The 14,517-nt window shown below is 35.3% G+C and overlaps 1 protein-coding gene across 1 annotated transcript in view; it reads left to right on the forward strand.

Annotated features, from left to right (window-relative positions):
- The window catches only part of WDR11 (WD repeat domain 11), a 54,442-nt gene that overhangs the window by 26,690 nt on the left and 13,235 nt on the right, over window positions 1–14,517 (forward strand). Inside the window, exons 12-16 of the mRNA XM_082673257.1 lie at window positions 975–1,081; window positions 3,410–3,485; window positions 7,921–8,029; window positions 10,017–10,141; window positions 10,840–10,987. Of these exons, the coding sequence (XP_082529383.1) occupies window positions 975–1,081; window positions 3,410–3,485; window positions 7,921–8,029; window positions 10,017–10,141; window positions 10,840–10,987 (565 nt within the window). The remainder of the gene's footprint in view (window positions 1–974; window positions 1,082–3,409; window positions 3,486–7,920; window positions 8,030–10,016; window positions 10,142–10,839; window positions 10,988–14,517) is intronic.

Genomic DNA, 14,517 nt, shown 5'->3' on the forward strand with positions numbered 1-14,517 from the left:
GCAAGAGCATTCAAATTGGAGTAGAAGTGGAAAAACTAGATCAGAGGTCAGCAAACATTTTCTGTAAAGGGCAGATGGCAAATATTTTAAGCTTTGTAGGCCATAAAATTTCTGTCACAATTACTCAGCCCTGCCATTGTATCGTGAAAGCAGCCATAGACATTATGTCATTGTTAAAAATGGTTGTCCTGTAAATGCTGATGAGCAACTGCATATAGAAGAGAGGTTTAGACTTGCCTCCCAGTCAGCTCTGTTACCTTGTAAGCAATGCAGGGTAATAGTAGTGTTTCTCACTTCTTTTTGTGACTCTGATGAATTCGCTTGTCCTGGGTCCCCCCATTTTCCATTGATGGTGAAGCCAGTTATGTTAGTGGGAAAAAAACATGGACTCACCTACTATCAGTCCCAAATAAAGGGGACTCCCAGGACATTAGGTTGATAGGTTACTGTCTTGTCATACTTGTCTGATTTTTCTTTTATGCTTTTCTCTAATTGACATACTGTTTGGAACATTCATCCACTTCCAAATCTAAGAGCTCAGTTTGTATTGTTTGCTTCAGGAATTTCTGCTTCCTAACCAACTAAGAATTTTGATAAAATTTAATAAAGTTCCTACGTGTGCTCAACTTTAAGCAGTCTGCTCAAAATATTTCTGTACCACTTGTTTTTAAACAGTGGAATTCTTGGCAAATACTGTGATGTGACTCCTTTGCCAGATGTTAATAGCTGTTTTAGTGCTATGAATTCTGATAACCTGTCTTTTTATTGGATCTGGAGATAAAGTTTTATTAGAAATAATTTTATGTATGTTGGAAATGTATGATAATATAGCCTCAAATAAATGTCATATTAATATAATTCCTTAATTAACTTGTATAATAAAATTTAGGTCATAGAAAAAACTTATTTTTCAAATAAATTTTTCAGACAAAAAAAGAATATTAGATTAATCTTTGTTTAATTTCTCATTATAGGGGTATTGAATGGACGAGTTTAACTGGTTTTCTTTCTTTTTCTACCTCAACACCAAACAACATGGGATTAGTGAGGAACGAACTTCAGCTGGTTGATCTTCCAACAGGTCTGTGTATTTAGACTATTACGATATTTAAAATGGTACCATCATATTGATCAAAGATGTTGCTATTTATAAAACATGTTCCAAAGTACTTTCTTTCACCTTGGAATTTTTTCTCATTTATATATTCATTTTTATATATTCTATGTTTATATATTCATTTTTTGGTTGTTCTATAATAATTGCCTTAGAAAAGACTCATCATTGTATGCAAATTATGTTAACACAAGTGCATGGTAAATGGAGTACCATTAGCCTGAATGGACAGGTTCATCAATATGGTATCAGTTGTACTTTCAAGTACATTGTTGTAGATAACCAGAAGTACAGCTTTAAAATCAATCTTTGTAGTTACACTTTATTAGATTCTCTTTTAAAAATTTTGGCCTTTGCGTGAAACCCTTAAAAATCTTATAAATAAGGATTCTTTTTAAATGCTTAAATTTAAAACTTTTGCTAATCTCTGGCTGGCTAAATAGGAAAACTTAATTTCGGAGTTTAAAGACTTTACAATAGGAAATATTCCAGTAAAGTAACCTGTTCACAATTGTTAAAAACCTATAGCCCAGTGAGTTTCAAAATACGAACTTGAAAATAGAGTAAGGTGAAGGTTTTATATTATTTTATATATAGCACATGGAATGATTTCAAAGTTTTTTTTTTTTTTTACAAAATTGTGGGGAGTTTTTTTTTAAATGGCTTAGCAATATGAATATATGTAGATAGTTTTAACCAATAAGTTACCTGTGTGTATAATAAATCATATATATGGTTGCTTCCTTGTATTCTCAATATATATTTCTAATTTATAGTTGTTCTTACTTATCAGAGTATGTTACTAAACCTCAAAGAATTAGCCCCACTTTAGTCCAGTGTTGCTCTAGTCTAATTGGAAATGACCTGCCTGGTGACCCCTATCCCTACATTCCTGAGTTGCCAATAAACTGGCACTGGTCACTGTAGGTACATGGTAGCCCAGGGATGAAATGCTGTTCTGTAGTATCATTCACTAAAAAAATGCCTGTTCAGTTTTTTCCAATCAGCTCAGGTCTAGGACTGTTAGATAACTTAAAATCTGTCTTTCACAGATTTATTTTTGAGGAACAAATTTCTAAGTAATAGTTACTGACTTTTTAGGTGGGACATTTAAATTCATAGATTATAGACTTTTACAGCCTTGTCTTCTAAGGAGGGCAGCCGACTAGCAGAGCCAGGAAAGGATGTAGGGTGTTTGGCGAATAATAATAGTGAACTTCTGTTTGATGGCATTGAAGAGCAGGGAGGCATATAGGCATCCACTTGTCTTTGAATTGAGTATGTTCTCTCTTTTGTTTAATGTAATAGAAATCTAGGAAAAGATATTAAAATATATTTGTTCAGGGACTTCCCTGGTGGCACAGTGGTTAAGAATCCACCTACTAATGCAGGGCAAACGGGTTCGCTCCCTGGGCCGGGAAGATCTCACATGCCGTGGAACAACTAAGCCCTTGAGCCACAACTACTGAGCCTGCGCACCACAACTACTGAGACCACGCGCCGCAACTACTGAAGCCTGCACGCTCTAGGGCCCGTGTGCCACAACTGAGCCCGTGCGCCTAGAGCCCATGCTCTGCAACAAGAGAAGCCACCACAATGAGAGCCCACACACCACAATGAAGAGCAGCCCCCGCTCGTCACAACTAGAGAAAGCCCATGCACAGCAACAAAGACCCAATGCAGCCAAAAAATATGTATATTTGTTCAAACATAAAGTAGAACTTGCATTTTTTAAGTTATAGAAAACCATTTAGCTTCTTTGGCTATTAACTAATTCTTAATATTCCCCAGTTTCAGTTTATAGAGACCTTTTGATAGGAACATGTCAAAATATTGTAGTTAAGTATTTTGCACATGGGACAAGAAATCTTAAATACCTGTTCAAAGAGTGTTTTCTCCACTAATTAGTATTTGTAAACATGAAAATATATTACCTTCAATGTACCAGTAGTTTTTACAGTAAGCAGTTGCTTTACCATAGATTCATTAAAACTTTAGAAATTGGTAAATTATTTGAAAGAAACCACAGAAGGACTTCAAGAAATTCTATAAAAAAAGAAAATATCTTTTTATAAAGTAGATATTTGAATGTAAGTAATATACTGTTGGTCTTTAACTTGTAATAGTTTTGAATACTTGAGAATACTTTTGAATTTAGATTGTTAGAAACAGCTTAGAAGCAAATGGAAGAGGGAACAGGAATAGAGGGTAGCACTGATCAAATTACATTGGTACAGCTTTTAGTTTCTTACATGTTTTATGTGCTTTTTTACCTTTTAATATTTGCAATTAAAGGTAGGAGCATTGCTTTTCGTGGTGAACGAGGTAATGATGAATCGCCCATCGAAATGATTAAAGTATCTCATTTGAAGTAAGTGTCATCCTAAAAAAAAATTCTCTGGTCTTCTCACAAGGTAATCTCAAGGATTTTTTTATCTTTAAGAAAGTGAGAGTATGCATGCATGCATATAGAATTTCTTAGTGATAGCAAACCGTGATGTGCAGCCATATCAAAGAAAATATTTTAATCGCAAAATTAAGTTGCTATTGCTTTTAATTCTCCACTTCTAAAAAGACAAGGTAATTTATCTGAACCTTAACATTTCATTAGATTGGTAAGACCAGTAACCCCATTGTGTTCCACTATAGCTATGTTGATATAAATGCCTGTCACTCACTAAGAAATGTTATTTGTTATCTGGTGAAATTCTTATTTCAGCTTCCACCTCAGTTTGGGTTTACTGAGTAAAAGAATTCCTTTTCCTTATTTGTAATTTAGATCTAATTCCAGTAAGTTTCTGAGTTTTTTGTTCCAAGGGAAAATAAATGTAAAGCAGGATTATTGACAACAGAGACTGAATGAAAACTAATCAAAAGAACAAAGAAAGGAGTAAGCACTCTGAAATTGTTTTTAAAATTGCTTTAGCTTTTTGAGGCTCTTTGCATTTCCATATAAACTTTAGACTCAACTTATCAGTTTTACCACAAAGCTTCCTAGAATTTTGATTTTCATTGCATTGCATCCATGGATCAACATGGGGAGGAATTGACGTCTACCGAGTTTTGTGATTCGTGAACGTGGTGGATCTCTCCACTTATTTAGTTCTTTAATTTCTTTCAATAATATTGTGTAGTTTCCAGCTTATAGGTCTTACACATCATTTGTGAATTATTTTTTGCTTTTTCTTTGATGCTATTATAAGTGGTGTTTTTTCTTTTTTTATTTCGATTTTCAATTATTATTTATATACTGAAATAGTTAATTTTTTACTGAGGTAATATTTATTTATAACATTATGTAAGTTTCATGTGTACAACACTATATTTATACTTCTGTGTACCCTACAGTGTGCTCACCACCAAAAATTTATTTTCCATCGGTCACCATACATTTGACCTTCTTTACCCATTTTGCCCTCTTTCCTACCTCTTTCCCTCTGGTAACCACTACTCTGTTCTCTGTATCTACTTGTTTATTTTTATTTGGTTTGGTTTGTTTTTTTAATTTGTTTATTTTTTTATATTCCACATATGAGTAAAATCACATGGTATTTGTCTTCCTCTGACTTATTTCACTTAGCATAATACCCTTATGGTCCATTCACATTGTTGCAAATGGCAGGATATTCTTTTTATGGATAAATAATATTCCATTGTTTTATATATATATATACCACATCTTCTTTATCCATTCCTCTGTTGATGGGCACTTAAGTTGATTCTGTATCTTGGCTATTGCAATTAATGTGATGATGAACATGGGAGATGCAGGTATCTTTTCAGATTAGTGTTTTTGTATTCTTTGGATAAATACCCAGAAGTGGGATAACTGGATCATATGGTAGTTCTATTATTAATTTTTTTAGGAATCTTCATACTGTCTTCCATAGTGGTTGCACCAATTTACATTTCCACCAACTGAGGGTTCCCTTTACTCCACGTCCTCACCAATACTTACTTCTTATCTTTTTGATAATAGCCATTCTGACAGGTGTGAAGTGATATCTCATTATGGTTTTGATTTGCATTTCCAAGTAATTAGTGATGTTGAACATCTTTTCACGTGCCATCTGTATGTCTTTGGGAAAAAGTCTGTTCACCTCCTCTGCCCAGTTTTTAATCAGGTTGTTTGTCTTTTTGTTGGGGAGTTGTATGAGTTCTTTGTATATTTTTGGATATTAACCCCTTATTGGATATATCATTTGCAAATATCTTCTCCCATTTGGTAGGTTGTCTTTTTTGTTTTATTTATTGTTCCCTTTGCTGTACAGAAGCTTTTTATTTTGATGTAATCCCATTTGTTTATTTTTGCTTTTCTTTCCCTTGCCTGAGGAGACATATCTAGAAAGATATTGTTGTAGATACATGTAGATGCCCTTTATCAGGTTCAGGAAGTTTTTTGTTCCTAGTTTGCTGAAACTCTGTATCATTGAGTAGGTGTTGAATTTTGTCATATGCTTTTTCTGCATTTATGGACATCATCATTTGGTGTGTTTTTGTTTTGTTCTTTAAGTTGGCTTAATATGGTGAATTATATTGCTTGATTTCTCAGATGTTAAACTTGACATTCCTGGAATAAACTCCGCTTGGTCATGATATATTAGTGGATTTGATTTGCTAATATTTTGATATATTGTTGGGTTTGATTTACTGATACTTTATTAGGGATTTTTGCATCTGAGTTCATGAAGGATATTGGTCTAGTTTTCGTGTAATATCCTTGACTGGTTTTGGAATCAGGGTAATGGCCTTGTAAAATGCTTTGTGAAATATTTCCTCCTCTTCTTTTTTCTAGGCGAGTTTGTGTAGAATTAATATTATTTCTTCCTTAAATAGGGCGAATTCACTGAGGAACCCATCTGGGCCTAGAATTTTTTTTGCAGTAAAGTTTTTAAATATAAATTCATCTTTCATAGATGCCAAACTATTCAGGTTATATATATATATTACTTTCAGTGCGCTTTGGTAGTTGGTGTCTTTCAAGTAATCTGTCCATTCATTTCATTGAAGTTGTTGAATTTATTGATATAAGCTTGTTCATAATAATTCCCTTATTCTTTTAATGGCTGTGTGATCTGAGTAATGTCTCTTTCATTTCTGATAATCAGTAAATTATGTCAATTTTATTAATTTTTTCAAAGAAACTTCTATGCTTTCTTTGATTTTTCTCTGTGGTTTTCTGTTTTCTGTTTCATTGACTCCATGTGTATCATACCCTTTTGATTCATTGACTTCTTTATCATTGTTAATATTCTTTGTTCAGAAGTTTGTCCGATTTGTCTGATTAGTATAGCCACTCTAGCTTTCTTTTGATTAGTGTTTGTATGGTATATCTTTTTCCTTCCTCCTATTTGTAACTTATCTCTGTCTTTAAAGTTGATTTCTTACAGAGAGCATATAATAGGGACTTGTTTTACTGTTTGATCTGATAATCTTTGCTTCTAATTGCATTGTTTAAATTATTCATATTTAATGTAATTACCAATATGGCATATGTTTTCATCTACCATCTTGGTAGTTATTTTCTCTTTTTTTCATTTTGAGTGAATTAATATAGTTTATAATTATATTAGGTTTAATTTCTCATATGCAAAATATCAGTTAGTATAACCCACATAAGAACAAAAGTTCTTTGGAGAAGAGCCTCAATAATTCTTTTAAATGTAAAGGAGTCCTGGGACTAAGAAGTTTGAGAATTGCTCAAACTGTTTGGACTCCAGTCTCTTCTATTTCCAGTCAGTCTTGACTCTACACAAGCCTACTAAATTAATACATCTTAAACAACTGATCACATTATCACCACTGCTTCAGAACTCAGTGATCTGCTCTTCTCTGCAGGATGAATCTCTGCACATACTAGCATTGCATTTTAGGGTGTCTTAAGGATCTTATAATGTGAATCCAAAATTCACATTTTAGCCTTCTTTCTCATGATGATTGCTCTCACATACTTTGCATTTCAAACAGCATGTTCCCCCAAACACCCTGTGTCCTTTCCTTTTGCCATTTATCACACTTGTAACTCTGCCTAGAATGCCATTTTCCTATTGTCAAAATTAATCTCAACTTTCATAGTGAATCTTTATAGCATTTACCAGATTCTCTTTTATATTAGTTATTTACATACACGCCTTGTTTTTATATTAGATATAATAAAAAATGTAACATTTTGCATTTGTATAATCCATCACGGTTTATAAAAGTCTTTCATGTGTGCTGGTCGTTTTTGTTTATTTTTATCCTTACAGTATTTAGTGAGGTATGTAAGACAGGTGTTGCCATTTTAAAGATAAGCAGAATAAAACTCAAAAGGTCACATGGTTTGTCTGAGGTCACATAATTATCAAGTGGGAGTCCTTTGATAACACTGCGCTACAGGGATCTTCCTACTCTGTCACATTTCCTCACTGTGGGCATGATAGAAACTTTACTTACTTTTTCATTTAATTTTTACCGTAACCTGCATCCCAATCAATCCATTGATGTAAGTAGTGGTATTTTCATGTGTTGATGAGAAAATTGAGCCTCAGGAGGGTTATTGTAATATGTGGCACCAGGATGTGAACTCATGCCTTTTCTCATCATTCTGAGCTGGGCTCCTTGCCTACTTATGGCTATGTGGCTCTCACAGGTCATTTTAGAGCTTTACCTTCTTAGGACTGTTAATCATGAGGGCTAAAGGTTAGTTTAAATTCTCTTTGTTTAGAATGTGTCATCTGAGTTTTCTGATTTACTGAACTTTTTATTTGTACTGCTTGTGAAAATTTTGCAAAAAGAGGTTTATTTAGTAATTTTGTTTATTTTAGACAGTATTTGGCAGTTGTATTCAAAGATAAACCCCTGGAGTTATGGGATGTTAGGACCTGTACCATTCTTAGAGAAATGTCCAAAAACTTCCCTGCAATAACTGCTTTGGTAAGTTACAATTTAAGAAGTAAACAGTTTATTTAGGTATGTATATATGTGATGAATATTTTTCTTTAGCTTGAATTGAAATCATTAATCCTGTGTATTTTCTTGCCAAAAATGTGTATTCAGAGAAGATGATCTAAACAAATGGAGACAACTCTTATTTTCTTGGATGGGTTAAGCTAATATTATATTAAATTCCAATTAAAATTTAATTTAGATATTTTGAAGAACATGATAAACATATTCTAAAATATTTATGGAAAAATAAAGGTCATAGTCAACCTTGAAAAAAGAGGAGTAATGTAGGCAGTATGGGTGGGGGTCGGATGCGTCCTACCCCATACAGTACATATTATTAAACCGTAGAAATAAAAGCAATGTCATATTGGCCCAAGGAAGAGAAATGGATCAGTATAATAAAGACCTCATTAACAGACCCGTGAATGTTTGGGAACTGAATGTACAGTAAAGTAGCTCACAAACCCAAGAGGAGGGACAGACTGTTTAGTAGGCAGTATTGGGGAAACTGTTTCACTTTATGGAGAAAAATACTGGATCTCTGCATAATACCATATTCAGAGGTGGGCTTCACAGGATTAATGACCTAAATGTAAAAAAAAGTAAAGCTATAAAATTAATACAAATACAGAAGAATATTTTTCTATTCTGGGGCAAAAGAGGATATCTGAAGCTCAAACCAAAAGGCAAAAAAATTGAATGAATTTGATTATATCAAGATTGGTGCTTTCTATTCAATGAATCAGACCATTGTCAAGGTTAAATATAGAAGACAAGTTGAAAAAAGAAATTTTCCAGTGTCTAAGATGGACAAAGGGTTAACTAATCCCTCTAAGGGATTAGTATTGTAGGAACTCTTGCAATGAAGCGACAGGAGCCCCAGTGGAAGGACGAACAAGCATGTGAACAGTTAATGAATGGCAGGGAAACCTAAAAGGCCAAACAAGCATGTGAAGAAATGTTCAAACTCATAGGTTTTGAGATGTGCAAAGTAAAATAACCATGATATACCTTTTAGACTAACAAAAAGTGGAAAGCCAGGTAGCATCCCATGTGGGTGTAATATGGGCTATAGGAATTCCTTGGCGCTGCTGATAGGTATCTAGACCAGTGCAGCCATTCTGCAGAGCAAACTGGCAGCACTTAGGCAAACACAGACATCCTCTGTGTTCCAGCTGATCAGCTTCTGGTCATACAGGAACTTTTGTGAGGATATTGACTGCAGTGTAATTTGCCGTGAGGAGAGTATAGGGACAATCTGGGTGTCTTTTGCTGGGAAACTAAACTAAACTAAAAACTAGGCTAAAAATTGGCAGATATACCTATGGAGTGTTATATAACATGCAGAAACAACAGAGGTGGGACTTGAATACATTGCACTGAGTAAAAAGAGTTAGAAACAGGATGAGATATATAACACACTACTGTTAATGCAGATCACAAATATGTGCATGTAAAATAACTACATGTTAAGAATTTATACATATGAGAGGATATTAGATTAAATGCATTAGAATAAGCAGGAATAAATAAATAAAAGGAGAGGTTTGGGGTGGACCTACAGATGATAATGGGCCATGATTGGAGGAGTGTGATCATCTCACCTTGTGTACCTAAGGGGGAGGTGGGGAGGTAAGGAGTGGGAGGTACCATAATTAAATGTATTATTTTCATTCTGTAAAAAATGAAAGCATCAAAAGTTTAAAACCTGTTGGAGTTGGCCATTAAGCTCTTTTCCTTTAAGCTGTAATTGAAGATTAGAGGTAGGTCATTAAAATATTCTACCATAAGCTGTAATGAAGATGCATTCATTCAACCTTTCTGAAAAAAGTAAAACCTAAGAACAAATTGTGAATTCATGTGTAGTAATAATAAGTGACGCTGGGCAATGGCGGGTATGCCCAGCTCTCCTGGAAGCGTTCTTTGACAGAGAAACTGATCACTTGCGGGCATGTCTGTCTTTGCTTCACAGGAGTGGTCACCTTCTCACAACTTGAAGAGCCTAAGAAAGAAACAGCTGGCTACCCGAGAGGCCATGGCCCGCCAGACCGTGGTCTCAGATACAGAGCTGAGTGTTGTTGAGTCATCTGTGATCAGGTACCCTGTTTCCACCCCTGTCATTTGTAATAGCCAAGTCATGGTTGGGAAATCGACAAGTGTCATCCCAAGGCACCTCTAGTCTGCTTTTGAACATACGTTGGTGTTTCAGTACATGCTCATATTACTATAAAGTTAGTTTTAGTATTGCATTGCTTGGTGCAGTTTGCAGCAGTAACCTGTGCAGTAACACCTACACATCAGCACCCGTTAGTGAATATGATCATTCTCAGTGCCCTTCTGCTCCATAAACTTCAGCTTCTGAAATTCAAATGAATGTAGCATGAATATCCAGATGGGTCCCATTGTCATTTATGTTCACCAAAGGAAATGTATTAGGGATTCTAACTTAGGTACCACCCCACCCCCATCCCCACTAAATTTACAAATAAAAAACTTCAGAGAGAATGATGAGTCGAGGTAAGGCCTCTGTTCTGCAGCAGAAACAGCAAAAAGGATTTTTTTCTTGTGTGAGGTCTAGATCACCACATTTTTTTGTGCAGGGTAAGTGTTCACTCGTGGCATTCGGAGTAATTTGTGTTTTCCTGTTATTACTAGGCAAAGATTAGTTTCAGCCTTTCTTTTTTTTTTAAATGGTTTTGACCCCCTGTTAATGCATCTGTATTTGGGGTGAGTTAATTAATTATGTCACTTGAGGGAAAAGAAATATCTTTATCTTATTTTCCTCTATCCCAAAGCTTGTTGCAGGAGGCTGAGAGTAAATCTGAACTCAGTCAGAACATCTCTGCCCGGGAGCATTTTGTGTTTACCGATAATGATGGCCAAGTTTATCATCTCACTGTTGAAGGAAACTCAGTGAAAGATAGCGCTCGGATTCCACCAGACGTGAGTCCAACCTGTGATTAAATCTTCATTAAGATTTCTTATTAAAGTCCTTATTGGTTCTATATCCAGTGAAGCCATAGTTGAGTTTGAAAACTATCTCAGAAAAGTGTAATGTAAATAAACTTTACTAAGGAGCTATTAGCACTGATTAAACTTGTTCCATACTGCTAGAGAATAGCATTATAACTGTTTCGATTAAATACGTAACCGTGTGTTACTCATTTTTATCACTATAATAATCCATGAGGAATTATTTACATTTTATCTATGACAAGACTGAGGGAGAGTGAGTCATTTTCCCCAGGTTGCCCAGCCTAGTGACATGGCAGAGCAGCATTTTAAAGCCAGGTCTGTCTGTCTGACTCTAGTTTTCTCTTCTTTCCATTTCAAGCATTACCCTGAAGGATTTGACTAAAATCTAGTATTACTTTTGGGTAATAGTAATCAGGTTATAGGTATAAAAATATTTATTAATATTTACTAACATATATATCCTCCTGTGGGCTTGTGGAGTTCTCTAATCAAGGTTTTGTGGTTAATTGTGTCAGTGTGTATCTCACAGGTTGTTTTTAATGGATGGATGAAGAAAATGTTTTTGTTAACGAATAATACTGTAACCATTAACTGGAGGATGAGATGGTTTTTTAAATATATATATATTGATTTAAAATTGCCATCTAAAAATGGAATGTTGTAGGCGAATGCCAACCCTCATGAGGTTGCATGAGGATGTTGGCTGGGGCAGGGGATCCCCTTCCCACATGGCTCACTCACATGGCTGTTAATGCTGGCCGTGATGAGAGGCCTTGGTTCTTCCTCACATGAACCTCTCCATAGGGCTGCCTGAGTGTCCTCAGACATGGCAGCTAGCTTCCTCCAGAGCGAGTGATCAAAGAGAGAGCAAAAGAAAGCTGCAATGTCTTTTAGGACCTCGTTTTCAGAAGTCACATTTTCACAGTATGCTGTTGGGTCACTGTTCATTGTGAGAGGTGACTACCAAACGACGTGAATACCAAAGGCAGAATCAGGTAGGGGGGTTGGCCTCTTAGGGGCTGGCTACCACATCTTCCTTATTAACAGCTTTAGAAGAATTGAGGGCATCCAAAAAACCTTCATTGATAAAAATTGAAACTAGCATGCGAAAGTGCTTTTCAAACTGTAATTACATTTTTACTGTTATATAGAACAAGTCATATCTGAGACTTAGTAATGTCTATTTTAAACTCTCTAATATTGCCAAAAGTTTTCACTAGTGTGAAAATAATGCAAATGTGAAAAATTGATATTTGGTAGTTATAAGTAGGAGCAGTAACTTTAAGTGTGTAGCAAGAAAAGCTACGGTTAAAGTAGTGTGGGCATAAGAGTTGCAGTGTAATGAGCTGTCCTCTGGAAAGTCAGTTTGCTTTCTTAGTAATATTCAGAGCTCCTCTAGACTCCAGAGAAGGACCCATCTGAACTCCGACAGTGGCACTTGCAAATAGCTCAGTCTCTTTGTTTTCTAATCACGTCACATTTGAGATTAGAATAGAAATAATCCAATAATTTTTGAGATTCTAGTTCCCCCCCCACCCTAAAAAAAGTTAAAAATTTTTGAACATTAGACACATGAATTTTTCTCTTTGTAACTGCTTCTTTCAGGATTATTGCACCACACAGCTTTTAAGATTCTACACTGTTTTATGGAGATCTGAAGTCAGGATATAGCAAGTCTCTGTTCTGCCTGCCAGATCATTTTATTCCACAGCTAGAAGCAGCTTCCTCAAGGAATGACCATCCTAACAAGGATCCAGCCTTACTAGTGAAATTAGTGCATATTTTAGAGCACATTATTTTTAGGGAAAGAGAATTAAGCATCTACTATATAAAACATGAGAAATTGGTTTTGGTTCATTATTTTTATTTGCAGTAATCAAAATATTTTTCAATGACTAATAAACATGTAGAATTTAGGCAGAGGTTTTGTTTGTTTATTTTTTATTTATTTATTTATTTTTTTGCGGTACGCAGGCCTCTCACTGTTGCGGCCTCTCCCGTTGCAGAGCACAGCCTCTGGACGTGCAGGCTCAGCGGCCATGGCTCACGGGCCTAGCCGCTCCGCGGCATGTGGGATCTTCCCGGACTGGGGCACGAACCCGTGTCCCCTGCATTGGCAGGCAGACTCTCAACCACTGCGCCACCAGGGAAGCCCTGTTTGTTTATTTTAATCCAATATTTATCTTACCCTCCTCCCAAATGTAAAGTGTTAAACATTTGTTTTGAGTTGAAACTTCCCCTGAGTTTTGGCCCCAGAACTAACAGTATATAAAAATGGAAAAGAAGCAGAAAGCTTGACATTTTAAATTATGTTCTCATGGAGAGTTTATAGTTGACTGACTGCCTTTATTCAGAAAACCAGACTAGCAGGAGAGAATGAATATCTTTGCTTTGCTGCCAGCCTTACTTCTGATCTTTTGAACATCACATTTTACACGTAGGCAACATATCAATGTCAACTAATAATACTCTATCATAGAGTTTTAAATCTTACACTGGTTCTCTTGGGATTATTTAGAGCCACAAAGCGAGTTTGTGCCACATCCTCTGAAAGCACCTTAGGCTTTCCATACGGTTTATATCCCATCAACAAGCTCTTAGGTAGAAAGGTCTGAGTTGTTTAATTGTGCAGTTGTATTAATACATCACTTGTAATTCTAAGCTGGTAACACTTATTTCTGGGCAAATTTAAACTTTAATGTTCTAATTTTTAGAAGTTAGAAACTAAGATTATAAAATGTAAAAAAGAATTTAAGACTGAAAAAGTAAATTTAAAGGCAAATTCTTAAACATTCTGTTAATATGGTCAGGAGAATAGAAATAAGATCTTTATACTATACAGAACTCTATTTAACATAGCTTTCTAAGTTTTTTATTAATTGAATTCATTAAAATACTTAATCCAGTTTTTTCTTCTGTTTCTTGACTAAGACTATGATTTACGCAGTATTTGGTGTGTGTGCAAGTCTACTAATAGCCAATTTGGTAAACCCTTGGAGCTTTCCTCCTTACTATCGATGGCATGAGAGCTAAACACGTGAAGTTTTACGTTGTTCTATAAATTAAGAAACAAGATTTCTTTTAATATAAGTGGAGAATAAGTAGAAAAGTAATTGAGCAATAATATTATTTAATAGCTAACATGTATTGACTGTTTACTCTGTGGCAGGCATTGTCATAAAGCCTTTACCTGTAGAAATTTATTAACAGTAATAGGAACTCCTCAAGTTCTGTGAGCTTACCGTACTTTATTGATGATAAATTCTAGACACAGAAAGATTAGTAAACATGCCCCAAATCACACAGCAAATTAAATGATAAAGCTTGGATTCAAGCCCAGGCAGCTGACCCCAGAGCCCAGGCTCCTCGGCTCTCCATCACATGACCTCTGTGCATGTGTTAGATCTTGAAGCTCCTTTCTCCCCACTTGGATTTATTACAGTAGTGTTTCATTCTTATATTTGTGTTTCCCTGTGTAACTTCTCTGCAGAGCCTTC

This window comes from Grampus griseus (assembly GCF_964374135.1).
Source record: "Grampus griseus genome assembly, chromosome: 16".
In the NCBI taxonomy this organism is placed as follows: domain Eukaryota; kingdom Metazoa; phylum Chordata; class Mammalia; order Artiodactyla; family Delphinidae; genus Grampus; species Grampus griseus.